Source organism: Ictalurus furcatus, chromosome 8 (assembly GCF_023375685.1).
Source record: "Ictalurus furcatus strain D&B chromosome 8, Billie_1.0, whole genome shotgun sequence".
NCBI classification, from domain to species: Eukaryota; Metazoa; Chordata; class Actinopteri; order Siluriformes; family Ictaluridae; genus Ictalurus; species Ictalurus furcatus.
The window spans coordinates 6,342,802-6,363,891 of NC_071262.1; the positions used below are offsets into that span (position 1 = coordinate 6,342,802).

Below are 21,090 nucleotides of genomic sequence, written 5' to 3' on the forward strand. Positions count from 1 at the left end.
GCTTGTTTGGATTTCGACATCCTGCTAACTACTGTACAGCATGTCATGTCGAAAAGAACTGCTCAAGAGAAGTCATGGGCAGCATAAAGGTGTCAAGCCATCATATATCAGATACCGGAGCATTGTTTGCATAGTCACTGTGGATATGCGGACAGAACATTATAATGCAATAATGAATCTTTTTATCCGGGATCATTACATTGTATTTAACAATTGAGGTTATAGTATTATTTGTCTGTTTCATATACAGTAGCTGTATTTCAACTGAAAATACATCACATTTAAAACTCTTCAGAATCACCATACATCACTTTCAGCATGCTCATAGCATTACTTTCACAGAGAAGGTTACATACGATGCTGTCTTCAACGTTGACCAATTTGTAAAAATTATCAAACATCTCTCCTTAAACTGGCTAGTGAATGCGACAGCCTTTGCTCCGGGAGCATGCAAACACTGAATAAATATTTAAGAATACATAAGAACTTGTATAGGATTTTCGTGAACACGGATATAAGTACCCTTTATTTGTTTTTATCTTATCCTAACTTTAAGTACACGTTAGAACAGACTCATTAAAGTTAATCTCGGGGCTTTAAATATACTAATATTCTCATATTATTCCTAATCAATAATATGAATCAGCTGAATCTTTAAGGAACACCAATCGGTTCTTGCAACAGGCTGCATCTTGTGAGCTCAAATGTTGCACACGGACTAATTATATTAAAAGCTCATATTTTTATTCAGGCCAGTTCACATGAAGAGAACAGTAGAGGTCGCTAAGGATTAAAACTTAACCAACCTTATTTATACCAGCGATCAAATCCCAGTTAAATTGGAATATTACGTGTTCACTGCTCCTTGTAGCACATTATACCAAACTATTATGTCTGCCTCCATAGTAGGCTTAATCAGTGTCTGTCTCTCTCTCTCTCTCTCTCTCTCTCTCTCTCTGTGTATTCGTCCGGTTTTCCGGCATGCACGGACGGGAGTAAAGAGCAGGTCTATTTAAAAGGGGGTGTGGCCTGCTTAAAATATATATAACAAATTACGTATTTTATATGTTGCTTATATGAATGCCATAGCCACATTCCTGATGTTTATTCAGCAATAACGAAACCTTATCGTCACCCGAAACCTCTTTTTTCACGTGACCCGAGATTGGTTCTGTATTAGTAGCCTATGAGATGGCGCTTGTTCGGTTGCAAGACGCCAATTTTCGCCAATGGAACCAAAACTGCAGATTTGATGTATGGCTGCCTGTGGACGATATACATATATATATATATAGATTGCCAGAACGTGATCGTAAGGGAAGACGGGCATTATTTCAGAGGGAACATTAATTAGAGAAAACATCTGGTTCCACTGGGGCTCGAACCCAGGACCTTCTGCGTGTAAAGCAGACGTGATAACCACTACACTATGGAACCGCTTGAGCAAGGGACGGACATACAGTCTGACATAGACTCTACCATTACAACTGTCTATGAGGCTAGTGATACATATGATCGTATTTTAATATTTAATCCACCGTGATTTATCTTCATATACTTCATATACACACTAATGTTGTCCTACATGACCAGATATGTTTCCGGCGAGAGCTCGAGCTCTGTTGCAGTTCCACGTGACTGTCAACTTCAGTGAAGTAAACATTAGTCCTCAATACATGAGCATAACGTCAAAGCGCCACATTTGTCAAGAGATCGTAAACTGATATAGATATCGTTAATTGAAAGTGAAAACGGATTGAACTTGCGTAATCAATTCGGGGTTGCTGTTCTTTGGGTGTTGGTATAACGCTAATATAGGTGTCTGCTTGAGGCCTATTTCTAGTGAATGTATCACTGCAAGTTTCTTCAAACTGCTGCAGTTTGTCTGTCATCCACTTTTTCACAATCTCACTAATCATGGGTAAAATTATTCACTTGACTGCTTGCAACAAGATGAAACTGAAACTGCAGTTTCTGAGAATAAAGGATCAAAAGAGTGTAAAAATGAGTAAGCATTCATTAATGTGATCAGGACCAGTAATAGTCTATTTAAACAGCCAGTAGGAATTTGGTTACACATGGAGGAAGCTGTTTACCTTTTTTTTGTTTGTTTGTTTATTTAATACAAAGGTTTCACAGTACAGGGCCACATGGACCCCCTCAGTACAGATAATTTCATTAACATTATTATTATATGTGTAATAGGCTACAGTAATATTTTGCCCACTAACTGAAGCCACTCAGCTTTCTGTTTCTGAACTTTCAACCTCCAGGACACCTTAGGTCTAAGGCATGCTGAGATGTTTTTGGGTTTAACATTTGGGTTAAACCGTTCAATATAAGTGACCTGTCAAAGGGGTTGATAACTTTAAGAACTCTGTAATAAATACAAAAACATCCATAATGCTGATTATTATTTCCACTGCTTTTCACATAATATGAAATGTTTAGTTACCAGATTCAGATACCCTTGTGGAACTGCGTCTGGAATTGGGTCTACTCCATAAATAATGCAAATACAGTCGTTTTTCTCCATATGTTAATTATTGTTAACTAAGTTTATATATTGTTGATATATTACAATTAATGTTAGTCCAAAACATCCAATACTATTTACTGTTATCACAAAAAAAACGACACACAACATGCAGGTAGTCTATTCTACAGTATAATAGATATACCCATAAATAAAGTGTTTTAGTAGACTACAACACTTTATATTTTCTGCCTGGTCTGAGATGTCCATTTGGTCTGATCTGACAACAGCCTGGTTTTAAAGGTAGCCCACAACATGTGTACAAACGCAGTTCCTAGCTGGATCCATTGAGCTCATCACTGGTCATTTAACAATATTTCAAAACAAACTGCCTCAGTGAAAGAGTTCTTCCCGTGACTTTAACCGGACTATATGGCCCGGTGTCTGAAACATTTTAAACACTGAAAGCGAATTAACCATTTTATCAACAAGGACAGACCGTGAAGTGGTTGTAACAGGACCCACGAACACGGCTTGCTGTAAATAAACGAATCGGGTTTATTCCATGAGCACCGCTCACAGTATACTGATACTCACCTGGATAGAGCTGTCAGGCTTTAGGACCCAGGAAGCGCGATTTTCTTCTCCAGCTGCAGCGGTCGAGAACTGGCGATGAGGGAAGATCGCGGCGAGAAGCCCAAAATTCACGCTGCTTTTGAATCCTTCGCCACATCTCTCTGTTAAACCGAGACGAGCGCCACAAGCACCGAGCTGGTTTCACGGTCTCTTCGTGAGCACTTCCTGTTAAAAGGCATAGAAAAGGCGTCCGGGCCGTTTAGGTAAGTGAGGTAAGGCAGGCGGCGCAGCACCATGCGATTAACAAAGGCGCTACTGGCGAGCGAGGGGCATTAAAGGGGGCACCACGAAACGCTATGCATGGCTACGGGCAACTCCGGAAACTTTGCAGGCTGTGCAAGTATATGAAAGTCCCGATTTACTGTAGCACAGGGTCTGTTATCTCCCAACTGCGACCAGTGCTTATCTGGCATTGCCTTGCAAAGTAGGGTCTACCGTTAGGTTTCATATTTGCGTGCGGCTAATGATAGCTAATGGTCACTCATCTGCAGCCTTCGGTGGATTGGGACACGCTGTGGCGTGTGTTTTTAGGCCTACAAAAGCGATGAGCGCGACAGCCCGTGTTCAAAGCGGGGCAGGGTGTGCTTAATTAAGGCCACTTTATCGTGCTTTCGCGAGTACGGGAACGTTTTGCATAATCTCAACCTGTCAGCATGGGAAGAAGGGCTGTATAATGCTCATAACCCGTCTCATGCCCTACTGTCCCGTATCCGCCTTCACCACCGCACAGTTTTGCGCTTAAGCCACCAAATCAGGTTACTAACGGGAGATCCTTGTGTCTATCTGGAGGTCAGACAGGTCAGTACTGAGGGCTGTGTTTTGTGCCCAACTTTGGACGTGAAGTCGCAAAGAGACACAGACCTGCCGCTCATTTTCCCAAACACTTCGGGGACGAGTCATCTCACTCCGAGTCATCTCACTCCGAGTCGTCTCAGGTCTGAGTCGTCTCACTGCGAGCCATCTCAGTTCCGCATCGTCTCAGGTCCGAGTCATTTCAGGTCCGCGTCATCTCAGGTCCGACTCATCTCATTCCTACTCATCTCAGGTCAGACTCATCTCAGTCCGAGTCACCTCAGGTCCGAATCATCTCACTCCGAGGCGTCTCAGGTCCGAGTCATCTCAGGTCCGACTCATGTCACTCCAACTCATTTCAGGTCAGACTCATCTCACTCCGAGTCATCTCACTCCGAGGCGTCTCATGTCCGAGTCATCTCATGTCCGAGTCATCTCAGGTCCGAGTCGTCTCACTGCGAGCCATCTCAGCTCCGAGTTGTCTCAGTTCCGCGTCATCTCAGTTCCGCGTCATCTCAGGTCCGAGTCATCTCAGGTCCGACTCATCTCACTCCGAGTCATCTCAGGTCCGACTCATCTCACTCCGAGTCATCTCAGGTCAGACTCATCTCACTCCGAGTCATCTCAGGTCAGATTCATCTCACTCCGAGTCATCTCAGGTCCGACTCATCTCAGTCCGAGTCATCTCAGGTCTGAGTGTGCTGTAGTGAGCTACAGACTGGTCAAACACTCTCAGCTCAGAAGTGGAAAAGGTCGGAGTCTTAAAACGCAACTTTCTCATCTCTGCCATTATTAAACCTGTGTGTTTAGCAGTACATTTTACTGCCTGTATTATAAAGTGCACTTATAGACTGTTTGCACAATTATGTCTCAGCTATATGTGTATTATGTATAGTTTTGGTGGAATGCAATTCCTCGCACTCTGTGTTTAATATATATATGTGCTTAAGTCGGAAGTCTCTCTTGAACTGTGCGTATTCACATACGGCCTGTTTTTTCTGTGGCTGGGGTCACACATTTGTGTTTGTGAGCTTAAGGAAGATAAATAGCTTATCGTCTCAAAGAACTCACACTGTCTGCCATTTCAGCTAGCTAGCACTGCAATGCTTCCCATATTGATATATTTTGTTTAAACACATTTGTTGAAACACACATATACACCATCAATTATACAGCGGGCATATGCAGATGTTTATAGCATGTGTTTATTTAGTTCATTCACACCGATCATAGTGTTCAAATATTTTGGTGTTCAAGGTGTCTCAATTTTGGGAAGTCTGTCCTTGGCACATCAGACCCCTGACTGATTATTATGTACATAGTCATTTGCTTGTCATCAGGAATATGTCAGTGCTGAACACAGCCACTGGAGGTTCTAGGGCTAATTCCTGACACATGCTGTGGTCTGTTATTGTGGATTTTAAAGAAGAAAGGTTTATACGTTATGAGTATGGCTTGGTGGCACAGCAGGTAGTGCTGCCATTTCACAGCTCCATGGTCTCTGGTTTGACCATGAGCTTGGGTTACTGTCTATATGCAGTTTTGCAGGTTCTTCCTGTATTTGTGTTGTTTCCTCCCACCTCTCAAAAACATGCTAGTTGGTGGAATGGTAATTCCAAATTCCGCCTAGGTGTGAGTGAGTATGCAAATGTGTGTGTGTGTGTGTGTGTTGCCCTGTGGTTGACTGACATCCAGTCCAGGGCCCGTCCCAGAATTAAATGATTACTGACAATGAATGAATGAAAAGTTATAAATGTTAAAACCATGTGCAAGAAAGCAAGCCTTTTTCTGGTCTTTGGCCCTTAATTGTGCTGCCCCTGCAAACATAAAAGCTTCATTGAGCGGTGCATTCAGCACACTGTTAAAGTTATGGTTGTAAAGTCACATTGCTCAAATGATGCAGTCTGTGTGAAGATGAAAGGAAAAGGGATGCATGACCAGGAAGAGTTAGGATGTAACTGACAGGCTGGCTATTATATAAGGACAGAATTCACACTTGAATAATAAGGATTGCTTATTAACTTCTTATGTTTTGAAAACTTTAACTACTAAGTCTCTTCACCAGTTATGCTTGCTTTTAATAAGGATTATATCATGTCATTAAGCCATTCGACATTATTTCACTTCAATAGATGCTGTAAACTGAGCTAGGTTATATATTTTTGGAAATATTTTTGGAAACAAACAAAAATCACTTAAAGTATTTTTCCTGTCATATACACCTCTCAATATAGTGCGTTACTTTTCTATTTCATTAGTTACAGCAGTTAGCTAAACATAGTTTGTCTGAAGCACAACACAGTCTATGATATTGTCAATCACCTCAGCTTTTTCCTGAGGTGAAAACATGAGAATAGTTGGCACATATGATAAGAGTGACCTGCCATTGTATTCGTCTGACCCCCAGACTCAGATTATATAAGTTTATAGACCATGCCTTTTTTACTTTTAAAATGGATCATATTTGTGTTATTGGGTGTCCCCTTGTGAACTGCTAATAACCAGCAATTATATAAGACGATATAAGAATATAGTGTAGACATAATTTAGAGGATATCTCGTGATATTATGGGTCACATATTGTTAAGTCTGTTGAAAGCAGGAGGGGGGGAAAAGGAATTGAAGAGGTGGCTGATTTTGTACCTCTGCATGCGAAGTTGCAAGCTGTGAACTAACATTAATACTCCAACTCACTACCAATTTCTACACACAGTTGCCAAACTGTCAACCAAGATGAAGGGATCAACATATTTAACATATAGAGTAACCGCTCTATTGTTTTGTAGAATTGTGCATAGACCATAAATAGATGGAGCATTATTTCGTTGTTGTTGTAACTTTTTAGAAGAAGGCCTTATATTTGTAATGTTCACTAATGGTGATGCAGAATGATGGACCATTTGTGAGGTCCTAACACTGGTTATAGGAACTGGAAGAGACCTTTTTCACATAGAGTTAGCAACTGCACATTTAATTCTGAACGAAATGACCATACTGATCGTAATATGGTTATATGGTTATATGGTTTAGAGGATATACAACCTGACAATATATCTGACACACAGCTTTCTTTCTAATGTGCTCCTTGAGCTTGTGTGCCTTATATAATAATAAACCCATGCACAGGTATATAAATAATTAGATAAGTGAACTAATTAAGCCTTTTATGTATTTAGTTGGCATGTTACACATTACATCATAAAACCTTCCCATCAGATTCCACAAGTGTTTTTGGTGAAAAACCTGTTGTAGGATGAGAAGAATTCGGCTATGATGATATAACATGTAGACGTCGACATGGAACAGTATTTCTGCATTTCAGGTTAAAACGGCTCGTAATAACTTTAAGGACAACGGATGGTCGTAGTTTTTGCGGACGAACAAGTGGACAAAAGTTGTTTTCTTTAGAGATGTGCGTCAGTCTATAAAATAATACAGACAATAGCCTATACATTCAACATGTTTATCCCCTCATGGTGGTTGCTGGTTTGTCGGCTGTGTGTGTAGAAATCTATGGCACAGTGAGTTGGAGTGTTTGTTAGTTCACAGTGCAGAGATAAATACACAATCAACCAGCACCTCTTCGGCTCCGTTTTTTTTTCTTTCCCGCCCGCGTTCAACAGACTTCACAAAACGTGACCCGTAATTTCGTGAGATATCCTTTATATGATGTGTAGAGTATATTCTTATATCATCTGCACGGTTTGTCTGAAGCGTAGCGTATTCGTAATTAGGCGGCATATTTCCACTTTGTTACTTGGGGAAGCCTTTTTTTTTTTTTTTTTTTTTTTAGCCTTTTTTTTTCTTCAGTTTAGCGCACCGTTGCGATCCCCTTTCCCCTTGAGCGGCTGGACTCGAGCGTTGCATGCCGGTACCTGCAGTCCCTGCTCCTCCCTTCACGGAGCCGGCAGCGCCTGGGTGTGGGGTTTTGAGTACTACAACTCCCATACTAGCGGTCCTTCCATCTCCCCCTCTCTCTCCCACCAGACCAGAGCCTGTGAGCTACAGCACGGCTTGTCTTGACGAAACCCCCTCCCACCACCACCACCACCACGGACTTTCGGAACCGAAAATCGTCGAGCTTAGTGAATTGTTACCAACGGGATTAAAATCCTTTCCTCTCGATGCACCCATAGCTCCTTTACTGTGGCTCCAACGGGTTGGTGTTTGTTTGTACTGTTTGACATGGTTATCTGGCTCGCTAATTACCTTTGGGAATTATTCAGTGGACAGAGACATCGGGTCTGGGCTGTGTTATGTTCTAACATCGCGGATACCGGATTGCTCCGATATGGGACGAATGAAATACCGTAATCGGAGATATTTCCGCGCGATGACACACGGTTTGTCGTTAACATTTGCAAACAGTGTAATATACAGATCGATAGTTGCTTCGAGGAGACTTTACTGCGCAGGGATCTGAGCGTTGCAGCTTCAGCATATAGAGCACACTGCTAAGTAAGGACACGGCTCTTTCCATCGCCGAAAACAAGTCGCACTCGGTAGTTATCTGTAACTAACATACGGTACGTGTTTCAGCAGCCATTGGAGGGTGAATGTGGAGAGTTAGCCCAAAGTATGATGTTTCCTCATGTGGGTGATATCAGCCTCGCAGTGTTGTCTGGCTTTCTCTCTGCGATGAGGAAGGCGTTGTAGTTGGACTACACGCTCGTGGTCAGATAGAGACGCGGTCAGGCTTCTTCAGGTTTCACATTATTTGGCATTTTATTTGATGATGGTGAGGAACTGCTGTCCATCGGAAGGGACGTGTCGTTAGTGGGTTTTTTTTCTCTCTGCCTCCGTCGTGGCCACGAGTGTATACATCAACAACACTGCCCCTTTCCTGCGCGAAGTGTTCTCTCGGATCCTTCCCGGTTCAGGAGAACTACATCGCCATGTGTTTGTGAGCCTCAGCCCTTTCAGTGGTGTGCGGATCTCGGGCACTTTGTTGAATGTATTGGCCTCATTTTAAACAGAACATTTCTACCTGAGAATCGCGGCGTCTTTCTGTATTGTGTGATCGCATAATTGTTCACCAGGCTCGGTCGAGCGAGTGGACTAGTCAGAGTTTAACAAGGTGACATTTAATAACAACAAAAAAAATAAATCTTTTTTAGTCCGTTATCATGGGGAAATCGGCCGTCTCCATACGACATTTGGTTTCAATCCCGCATCCTGTATCCTTGTAGCGTCTCCTTTGTGTGTGTGTGTGTGTGTGTGTGTGTGTGTGTGTGTGAGCTCTGGGCTGCGCTGCCGACACACCGGGAGAGAGTGGGCTCAGGAGCCGAGGTTGTATTTCTCTGTCCTGTCTTTTACACCTCTGTCCAGCAGACCATAACAAACAGCGACCCGAGAACCGGGCTCTCGCTTCACCTCAGCGGACTGACTGATGTGATTAGTCTGCAGCTTCATTTAGCATTATCAACTCGGGTATGTCAGTAAAAGTAACGCGCTCTGGTCAGTAGAGCACCGAAACCGGCGACGAGGAGACCTCGCGTGGGCCGATAAACTTTACTAGCAGACCGGGTCCTGTCCGTTAGACAGACTCTCCCGAGCCCCGGGAGGAGCAGCGTGCAGACAGACAGCTGTGTGTGGGACCCAGGGGCTGCAGGTCGCGTTCTCCCAGGCATTTTTATATCAGTCATTTGGCAGTCATCTCCTGCTCGTGTTTGTGCCGAGCTGCTTTTGATCAGGTGCACTAGTCGTGTTCAGTGTTGTTGTTATTCGAATTACTGTATTTCGGGTTGATTTTTAGAGAACAGATTTCTTGTGCTAGTCCTCACATTCTCCACTGTTAATACTGATATAGCACCTATATCATTGACTATACAGTTAGTAAGTCACATTTACTCCATTCAGCACTCGGGTTTGGATGTCCTACTATAGGTGTGTGTGTGTGTGTGTGTTTTCATTGAAATGTTTCTTCCTGCATTGTTTATTGGATGAAGCCAAGTTTCAGCCTGCCTTCCTCTTTCTCTAATTGTATGGTGGCTTGTTGTAGCAATTTTTGGCCTAGCTTTTTCAGGCTACGAGACAAACATCATTCCTCTAACATGTATTCCTATCCTTTGAAAGCTCTACACACAACTCATGCGTTCTTATCAAAAATAATACTATTTATTCATTCTAATACTCATTATGCTTCACAATACTTGGTATCCTCAGGGAATTTCCCAGGATTCTAACTAAGTGTTGTTTTAAATTCGCTAGACTTGGCCATTCTGGATTAAATGGGACATGATAATGCTGATATTGGACTATACCTGGGACCAATATAAATAGTGTGTTTAACGTAAAAAAAATTGTTTGTACCACTATCAAGCTTAATCAGAAATATTTACATGGATACAACCCTGGATCAAATCTTTTATGGGCTGATTTTTGCGAAAATCTTTCTTAATTTTTCTTAAAAATGTTTAACATGTTTGATTGATTTTGAACATGAATCAGTTGTGTAAAATTCATTCATTCACCTACCTTCAGAAGTAAGCTGCAACATACCGGTAAAATTCCTGCTGTTAGCAGCCGTATCTGCAAGACCGACTATCATACAAGGCCTAAGCAGTTTGGTTTAAAGCTTGGTCGCCTTTGATCATGTCCACTCTGAAGGAGTACAGCAAAAAGGTCACACTGTCAGGAAAAAAATAGAGTGAAAGTTGCATTGATAACTTTTTTCTTCATATCAGAAATCCTTTTCCACCTAATTTACCTGTTTCTAATTCTAACACCTTGTAGCTGCTCCATGATTTAGAAGATTGTACTACATGTCTGAGGTTCACTGAATCCGGGTGCCCCGCCACTCCATTTCCCACAATGCATCCACCGAGTGAATACAGGCACTTGCTTCTCTTTGGGTCTAAATATCAGGTTAAGCACATATAGCACATATAGCTGAAATACAAATTTTATCTGTATTTAAGATTTTAACAGACCCCCACCCTCAGCACATAAAATGCCAGATTAAGACGTGCCTTTCAGGTGACTTATCTTGAAACTAATACTTGCTTTCCAGTAATGGACAGACATCAGTAGAGATATTGACTTTATTATAGAAATATTTGATTATTATTGTACAGACTTTGTTATAGGACACCATCAATGATAAATATATTTATTCCATCTTGAGTCTCAGTTTAAAGGAAATTGTGACATCTTTTGTAAGGAACCTCTCTAACAGGAAGTTTCCAACTAGCTCCTTGGTGCTGATTCTTACATTACATACTAAAAGCATAAACAAGAGCTGAGAAAAAGGTTTACACAACTCCTGGCTCGAGTTATAGTGCCCTTGATTGTAAAGCTTGTTATGGAAAAATAATTACGCAAAAGATTCATAAATGCATATTATATCCAATAATGTCTGTTTTATGTATTCCTGAATTAAGTATTTAAACATTAAAGTTAAACATCTGTGACATAACTGGGTTTTTTTTGTCCATTGTTTGGCCCTTTGTTCTCTGAAATCATTAAAGGTTAGTTGTATTTTTTAATTTCTCAAATCACTGCTTTCTTCACTTAGAAATGTTTGTTTGAATGTTATAGTTTGTTAATGAAACCTTGGTAATGAAAAGAACACACAAAAAAATCATTTCAAAAGGTTCGACTGAGAAGGCACTGTGGATATATTTTATACATTTAGGCATTGTGTTTTTACTGGCATTCTGGTGGACACAATTTCTGTAGCTGTAAGAGAACATCTCTTCACTGCAGTTAAGATACAATAGATTTCAGATATTTAAATTTTTATGTCTTCGTTTCAAAGATTTTAGGTAGCCAAGCTATATTATTTTGAAAATGGCATCATGTATGATCTACAGTATTTTTTACTTAGTGGCAAGAATGTGAATGTGATTAAAATGTAAAGTTTCTAACTGATTTTTTTTACTCAAATAATTGTCTGTTACCAAAATTCCAAATATCAGCAGGTTGTAATCTCTCAACACTGAGTTTATATGTTTGATTTAATAAACCTTGTTTAGATTAGAGTACAGACAATTTTTAAATAGTGTGAATTTTGAAGGTTTTATTTATGCAATGTACTGTGTACCTCGTTGTCTCTTATGGGCGTGTTTTTGTTCTTTGTTAGTGCTGCATTTACTGGTCTGAATATTTGAATAACTATACTTGAATAATTTAATCATTTGAACTGATTACAGATTTTGTCTTTGTCTGATATTTTCTTTGTATCTTTACCTTTTTGCCATATATATAGAAGAAATTCTTGTAAACGCACATCTGTGGACACACTCAAAGGAATGCTGTGTTGAAAAAAAATACGCCTATGCAGGTGATCATATGTGATATTAGAAGAGTGCCTATCTTAATTCTTGTTTAGTTTTACATAAGATTTTGATTTCCCAAATGTTCTTATTTGACCAGGTGGATCCCTCACCAATGAATGTAGGGGATGGAGGCACAGTGAGCAAAGAGAGCAGTGCCCTTACACAGCTGTCAGAGAGCATGGTGGGGAATCCACAGCAGACACTGCCTCCTGAACTCAGAGGAGACGTGCCTCACGGACAGCAGAACAAGCTGAGGACATCTACAGACTGCAAAATGCCTGGCGTCTGCTCAGATGCCAGCAAGGCTAGCAAGACCAGCAATTCAAACCATTGTCCAGAAGTCCCTCCTTCCCATCTCCGCAACAATGCGGTGTTCAGCACTGATTCTTTTAGCACGCCATTAACCGATAGGACAGAAGTTCCCAAAGCCCAGGCTGAAGGTGCTGCTGCCTACCCGACTCAGCACTGGCCTTGCGGTAAAAAGGTTGACTCGGACGACTTGATGAGCTTGGTACACAATAGTGTGACCCAAAATAAGAAAGCTCCTCATAGTACTGGGCCTACCCAACCTGTTATCAGCCTTTCCCCAGGATTTCAATGCTCAAACCTCTTTAAACCAGGCCAAACTGTTGCTTACCTTCCATCTGCAAACTTTGCTTCTTCTCTTTGTAAGATCACCTTGCCTCCAGGATTGGGCCAGATTGCCGCTCTGAGAGAAGCCACGGCTAGTCAGTTTCAAAAGGACTGTCCAGTGCCTTGTTCTGGCTCGAGCACGACTACAAGGGTCAAAACATATCCTTATCAGTTTTCTGTGGGTCAAGGCGTTGCTGAGAAGAAACCACTGTCATCCGCATCTAAAGGCCGATGTGAACATGTTCCTAATGCAAAGGGCCGCAAAGGGGTAGGAGAGCACAAATCAACAATTTCCTCTGCTGTTAGCCCAGCTATTGCTCTCCCAGCGCAACAGGCCACACAAGCCTCAGCCTCACTGACTCATTATACTATCTCTCCCACTGCTGCCATCTGCTGTAGCTCAGCACTGGCCAACATTACCACACAGAGCAGGCTTCTAAGCCTCGTAGAGAAATGTCCTCCATACAGAGGAATCGAAAAGACTTCTGTGGCATATTTGAAGCCGAAGACTGTATCATCTACTGAGGAACACAATGCTCTGTGTCCTCCAGAGGCCAGAGATGTACCTCTTGATTTATCTTCAAAATCCAAGCGGCAAAAAAGCATTAAGGATGCTCAAAATAGCCCGACTGCCACAAATGAGCAAAGCTTATTTGAGCCTCATCAAAAGAATTCCCATACCCCCAAAAGGCCTCAGACTTCCACTTTTGGTTCTGCCTCTACTTACCCCATTCTACCAGACACCCAACGAAATGGCTCGGCCCAGAGATCCACCTCAAAACTCAGCAATCACAATTTGGAACCCAGTGCATCATGGGGCAAAGGCTCATCTCAAGGTTCCTTAAACAACCTCCCAGGAACATATGTAGGTGTAGCAAGCCCCATACTAGCCTCTACCTTGCGCAGCAAGGATGGGAAAAGTGCTGCTTTTGTTGAAGATGTTCAGATATTTGCTAAGCAAGAGACTATTTCGATTATTGATCAAGGCGAACAGTTAGCCTCCAGAGGGAAGAAGACACCTTTCACAATAAAAGGTGATAGGCAACATAAAGGTGGTAAGCAATCTGGTAGTACTTCTGCTAGTACTACCTCCCCTGGAATGCAAGAGCTTTCGTCCAAGCCACTATTTACTTCTCCAACCTCACAATCCTCTAGGACTTCAGGTGGAAAAGCAGGGATTCCATATACATCTCCAGGTAAACCCTTGTGGCACCAACCACATTTTCAGGGGATGTCTTTACAGAAGCGACCAGCTCAGAGCCAAGCCCCATCTAAGGTCAAAGGCAACCTGAGTTGCGATGGCCCCTTGTTTCCAAAATGTGAACTAAGCCCCACTAATGTAAAGGAAGAAAAATGGGAGAAAACCCATTCACCTCTATCCAACCTGGAGTCAATAGTGAAGCAGAAAGCTCTTGAGACCACTGCACTGACTGGTGAAACCTATTGTAATCTGTCAACTGTGGGATCCAGGAAGTCTGAGGTGGTCAACTTACTCAGCAGGTCTCAGAACCCTCCAGTGCAACAACCTGTGGCCACTGGCTTTACACCCTGCGGAACTTCAGAGCTGCAGGACGGTAGCAAGACAGGTAGCAATTCACCTTTTACAGATGCAACAGCAGACAATAGGCAGGAGGTGACAACTGTTTTTGTGCCCAAAGAGAAGTGCCATGACAAACAGGCAAAGCAATTAGAAAATTTCACAGGCCAAAAATCAGAGCTTAGCACACCTAAGAAAAGATGTGCATCCAATATTAAAGCTGGCAAGAAGGACAGCAAGCTGGCTCCAGATCCAGAGGAGAAAGCCAGAGAAGACCCTGTAGTGCAAAGAGAACTCACACCTAATTCGGAGGTTGAGAGTATATCCATCCCTCAGCACCATACTACAACAGAGGCAGAAGGAGAGAAAAAAATGAATGGTGGTAAAAAAGATAGTGTTTCCAAAGGAAAAATACCTGTCACCAAACAGAAGAAACCAAGGAAGAAGGAGAAGACCTCTCCTGAAACGTTAAAAAAGACTGCACCACTGAAGAAAAAAGCTCGGATGAAGGAAAGTGCTACAGTAGTTCAAGTCCATACCTCTAAAAAAGTAAGATACGTTTATATAAGTAAGTTATATGTTGAACTGTAGGCATGTTGGATTTCATTTGTTTTCTTAAAGGAAAGCGAAACACATTAAATATGTTTATATTGGAATATTTGTGATGTGTTTAGCAAAAAAAAAAAAAAGTTGTTGGTTGGTCTTATTTTCATTATTCCTGGTTAGTGGTTTTCTGTGCAGTTATATTGGTGTGTAATAGGATAAATAATTTAAAGGATCTCAAATGTAAGGAATAATGTTCAGATTTTGCTCTTAGCTCTGGAAAGAAAGCGCAAGAGCTTTTTTTGTGACTCGCCATTTTTCAGTGACAATGTCATATTAATGAGAAGTAGAAGTAGTGGGAACAGCACACTCAAGTTATGGAATAAAATGCAGATATATGATTCAGTTGTGCTGAGTTACAGCAGAGACTCAGTTCGGCTAATTAGCGATCAAAGAGATGACAAGCTTGACGGTGTTGACAGCGGTATTAGCATGTAAGTTGAAGCTTTGGAACCTTATTTGTTTGAGCAGAATGTACAGATGAGAAGCTGAGAGAGCCGGACAAACTAAATGACTAAAGTACTGCTGCATCAGTCAAAAAAGTCAACTCAGAATTTAATAAAATAAATCTGCAAAATCAAAAATATATTATATGTTAAATATTGTTGGGAAAAATGTCTTTGAGGGTGGATTTTTCCTTTAACAAAATAATATCAGACATTTAACTATCAATAACAGCAGTTTTACTTAAGCCAACTTGTATTCGAGGAGAGAAGGTAGCATTTTGACATGTTTGTTTTGCAACAGAAGAAGGGTACCTCATCTACTGCAGAAAAGAGCCCACTGAAGGAGAGCCTACTGAAGGAGAGCACATGTCCAATCCCTGAAGGTGGGACTAAGATTCACAAAAGAAAAAGTGCTCTGGTTAAAACTGAACAACCAACCTGCAGCAAACCCGGTAATGAATTTGTTTTTTGTTACAGTGAGGGGAAGTAAGTATTCAGACACTTTTGTTTTAGTTGTTTAATATACTTCCAGTGTATATATCTATTTCAAATTTACAAGCATAATGTCTTTTGTCTTTGCACTTATAGATATGAACAAAAATATGTATTCATAAGTATAAATCAAGATAGGTTTAAAAAAAAACAAAATTGATTCAGGGAAAAGTCTTTGCGCGCGCGCACACACACACACACACAGTCCCCTCCAAAAGTATGGAACAAGGCCAATTCTATTGTTTTTATCTATACCTTGAAGACAGTTGAGTTTGGGATTAAAAGATGAATATGAGATGATAGATGAGAATTTCAGCTTTCATATCCTTATATTTACGTCTAGATGTGTTAAACAACTTAGAACATGGCACCTTTGGTGGCACACCACCCAATTTTTATGTGATCAAAAGTATTGGAACAGACAGTCTTAAAGTAAATTACACTTAATATTTGGTTGCATAAACCTTGCTTGTAATAACTGCATCCCGCTGACATCACCAAACTGTTGCACCAACTGTTGCATTCTTCTTTTGCATTTCCTTCAGTTTCCTCTTTAGAAGGTGAAATTCATGCTCAATTGGGTTAAGGTCTGGTGATTGATTTCTTCCACTTTTTTACCCATTTTACAGAAAGTCCTTTCTGGTGTTGGCAGTGTGTTTTGGATCATTGTCTTGCTGCACAGTGAAGTTCCTCTCAATTAGATTAGATGAATTTCTCTGTAAATTGGCAGAAAGAATGTTTCTGTAGACTTCTGAATTCATTCTGCTGCTACCATTATCAGTTACATCATCAATAAAGATTAGTGAGCTTGTTCCAGAAGCAGCCATACAAGCCCAATTGATGACACTACCTCCACCATGTTTCACATCTGAGCTTGTATGTTTTGGATCATGAGCAGATCCTTTCTTTCTCATCACTTTGGCCTTTCCATCACTTTGGTAGAGGTTCATCTTGGTTCCAAAACTTTTGTGTCTCCAGCTTCAAAATGGCTTGCTTTACTCCGACAGACAGCACTCTGGTCTTTATGTTGGTTTATCTTTTTTTTAACAACAAATGCAGTCTTCACAGGTGAAACCCAGAGCTGAAACCAAGGGTAGACATTCCAAGCTATTAATTGTTTAAACAGTCAATCTAACAGGGCACACCTAGGCAACATGAAACACCAGTCAGTCATAGTCATTTTCCAGTATTTTTTATTACTTCAAAAATGGGTGGGTTCAAACAAAAGGTGCCATGTTCTAAGTTGTTTAACACATCTAGATGTAAATATCAGGAAATGAAAGCTGAAATTCTGATCTGTAGTCTCATATTCATGTTTTGATCTCAAATCTAAATGTATTCAGTGTACAGCAAAACCAAATGACTTGGCCTAGCTGTTCATTGCTTTTGGAGGTGACTCTATGTAAAGGTTACATGAAAATAAATCAAGTTCTAGATATAAATGCTGCAAAAAATGTTCTTGTGCAAATTGTACCTGGTGTCATTATAAAAGTTGTTGCCATTGAAGATTTAACACAACAAGCAGCAATCGGGTGACCGTGAAGAAACTTCTTACAGTTCTCAGGGACAACATTATTAAACAACACTTGATGGAAAATGCTACAGAGCCATAGCAAAGACATCCCTTCTAGTACATTTGGTTTGCTATTATGACATGATAATATACAGGTGGAACCATAGCTAAGCATACCTGGATAGGTCCACCATACAAGATTTAACAGCTTGCTCTCAGACTAATGATAAGGAAGGTAAGACAGACGCCAGCAGGCAAAAGAGTTGCAGAACAATCTGAAAGCATCAGGAACAAGAGTTACATGGAGAACAATAAGAATTGTACTGCACAACAAGCATCTCCATTCCTACACTCCATGAAAAACTCCTCTGCTAAAAACAAAGCACAGTGATGCACTTAGACAAGCATTTAGACAAATCAGAACTCTTTTGGAACAGTATACTCTGGTCAGGCCAAACAAAAATAGAACTCTGGCAATAATTAATCTTGTCATTTTTGGAGAAAGAAGGATGCACATATGATCCCATGTACACCGTACCCACAGTGAAGTTTACAAGATGGTGCTGGTGAGGTTGGCTGCTGTCAAGACTGCTATGATCACACTTTGTTTTAGTTTATTTTTTTGCACTTTCCCTTACTGTAAGTTATTTTTCTCTTCACCACGGCTACTATCAGTTACAACAGCAATAAAATACTCTTATTCCTATTGGTTTACAATCCACTCACGAACGGCGTCCCCAAGGGAAACGAGTTGATGTCAGGCTGAGGGCTCGTTCACACACCACGCTCCCCTGCCTAGCATCCTATTAGCCAACGTCCAGTCTCTGGACAATAAGCTTGACGACCTCAGGGCCTGGGTTAAGTTCCAGAGGGACATTCGAGACTGCACCCTCCACTGCTTCACAGAGACATGGCTGAACCCAGCAGTACTGGACTACACCATCCGTCCAGTCGAGTTCTCAGTTTACCGCATGGACAGGACAATGGAGTTGGGGAAGTCAAGGGGAGGTAGAGTGTGTCTGATGGTAAACAGCAGCTGGTGCGACAGTACGACCATTGTTCCTCTCACATGCTCCTGCACACCCAACCTGGAGCGCCTGACCATAAAATGTCACCATTTCTACCTTCCTCTGGAATTTACCTTGGTCATAGTCAGTGGTGTTTATATTCCACCTCAGGCGGACACGGACACTGCCTTATGTGAACGACATGAGGCTCTCATTCAACACCAATATACTGCTCTCATTGTGGCAGGGGACTTTAACAGCACCAACTTCTTGACCATTGCTACACTCCGTTCAAAGACAGCTACAAGGCAGAGTCTCATCTGTCGTACCATGCCACCATCTTCCTTATGCCTAGATACAAACAAATTCTGAAACAGGAAGCTCCAGTTCAGAGGGAACTCATGCGCTGCATGGACCAACAGGAGGAAACTAGAGTCACAGTTCCAATAGTGTGGCTCTAGGAGCCTGTGGCAGGGACTGAGAATGATAACGGAGTATAAAACACCATCCTCCAGAATGGTGAATGTGGGTGATTATCTGGCAGATGAGCTGAATACTGAATACTTTTTATGCTCGCTTCATGGCTGCAGCTAACAGCACTTTTGGTGCTAACAGCACTAACATCGCTAAGAGTACTAATGGCAGCATGCATGCGGAGAGTGTCAGTGGGGGAAACACTTTCATCATCTTGGAGTACAGTGTGTAGAAGGCTTTCAGGGTGAACAGCAAGAAGGCAGCAGGACCAGATCACATCTCAAGTCAGGTCTTTTGAGCCTGCACTGACCAGCGTTCACGGATATATTCAACCTCTCCCCACCAAGGTACGCTTCAAACAGTCCATTATTGTTCCTGTCCTGAAGAAACTCCAGCCTGCCTGCTTCAACAAATATTGCCAGTAGTTCTGACCTCAGTTCTTTGAAAGGCTGATCAGACACTTCCTATTCATTGCCTGACAACATGGACCCATTACAATTTACTTACTGCCTCTACCAAGGACCCCATTGCACACTTCCTACACACAGCCCTGAGCCATCTGGACACCAGGAAGGGAAATTATGTTAAAATGCTCTTTGTTGACTAACAAAAGTTCAGCATTTAACACTACAATTCCCTCCAAACTTACCTTCAAGTTGGAGGACCTGGGACCCATCTCTGTCAGTATGTTTTCCAATTTCCTGACAGACAAACCACAAGCAGTATGGGTAGGCAGACATGTCTCACCCTCTCTTACCCTCAGCACTGGAGCCCCCGACTCGTGTCCTGAGCCCCCTGCTGTACTCATTGTACACTTATTACTGTGTGGCCACTTGCAATTCTACCACAATTGTCAAGTTTGCTGATGACACAGTTGTGGTGGGCCTGATCTCTGATAACGACGACAAGGCCTACCTGGAGGAGATTCACACTCCTCTCCTCTCCACAAATAGCTGGTGTGTGGTGGGTGTTCTGGTGCACTTTGGCTGCTGTCGTATCATCCAGGTGGATGCTACACACTGGTGGTGGTCTGAGGAGATTTCCCCCATCCAATGTAACAAGCACTTTGAGTGCCTAGAAAAGTGCTATATAAACCTAAGGAATTATCATTACTAATTATTATTAAAAGCCTGGAGAACTGGTGCCAGGAGGATGTCAGCAAGACAAAATAGTTGATTGTGATCTTCAGCTTGAAGCAGGAGAGGAGCTCCCACCCACTTCCACCCCTACCAAGATCAACAGGGTGAGTTTTTGGTACTTTTCTGTTCACATCACACAGAACCTGTCATGGTCCTGGCACATCAACACCCTAGTGAAGAATGCCTATCAGTATCTTTACCACCTTAGAGGTTTAAGAGACTTTAAACTGCCCTCTAAGATGAGGAACACCTGCACCATCAAGAGCATCCTAATGGGAAGCATCACAGCCTGGATGGGGAACAGCACCAAGCATGGTATGTGGGCTTTCCAGAGGGTGGTGCGATCAGCTGAGCACATCATCCACACTGAGCTCCCTGACCTGCATTCAATCTACAGCAAGCAGTGCTGGCCCAAGCAAGGCCAGGAACATAGTGAAGGACCTCAGCCATCCGAACAATGGACTCTTCTCTATGTTGCAGTCAGGGATGCGGTACTGCTACACCACCAACATTCCTTTAATACATGTTCTTTTCATTCATCTTCAATAACCACTTTATCCTGTATTACCCTGTATTTATAAATATTTATTATATATATTGTTGTTGCTTTTTTTTACGTTTCTCAGTCAGTAATCCCTCGGACAGTTCTCCATGGCCTTTTGGATAAGCCGATGGGAATGAGAATGTCCGCAGCACACTAGGGAGTATGCAATACATTACAGCTTAAGACATACCAGATTGGTCACTTATCAGTCACTTAGTGTTGGCTCTAATAAAGTGTTGCACTAAAAGATGATTATTTGGTGAACAGAACCAATTTATATGCTGAGCTATTGTACCCTGTCCTCCATTTCTACAGTGCAACTTCTTCTTAATTGAATGACTGGTCTAATTTGTCTTAATTTATGGATTTGTGTTGGCTTGCTTTCTTTTTTTTTTCATATTTCTGTTTTTGTGTATATATAGCATACTAACCTGTTTTACAAATTAAAATCTAAGATTAAACAAAGGCAACCTGAGTAAACACAAAATACAGTTTATAAATGATAGTTATTTTTGCTTC

At 41.6% G+C, this 21,090-nt stretch overlaps 1 protein-coding gene and 1 non-coding gene across 4 annotated transcripts in view; one reads left to right on the top strand and one right to left on the bottom strand.

The window, feature by feature from the left end:
* Positions 1–1,364: 1,364 nt before the first annotated feature.
* trnav-uac (transfer RNA valine (anticodon UAC)) lies at positions 1,365–1,437 on the bottom strand. The gene has a single exon. It is a non-coding gene; the product is annotated as a tRNA-Val (tRNA).
* Positions 1,438–6,432: 4,995 nt separating this feature from the next.
* Positions 6,433–21,090, top strand: part of bcorl1 (BCL6 corepressor-like 1) — a 42,657-nt gene continuing 27,999 nt past the window's right edge. For 2 of the 3 annotated variants that reach the window (XM_053630531.1, XM_053630533.1), the window contains exons 1-2: positions 12,196–14,902; positions 15,704–15,854. In XM_053630531.1, coding sequence (XP_053486506.1) covers positions 12,263–14,902; positions 15,704–15,854 — 2,791 coding nt within the window. In that variant the 5' untranslated portion in view covers positions 12,196–12,262. The other variant, XM_053630532.1, reaches the window with a different exon arrangement.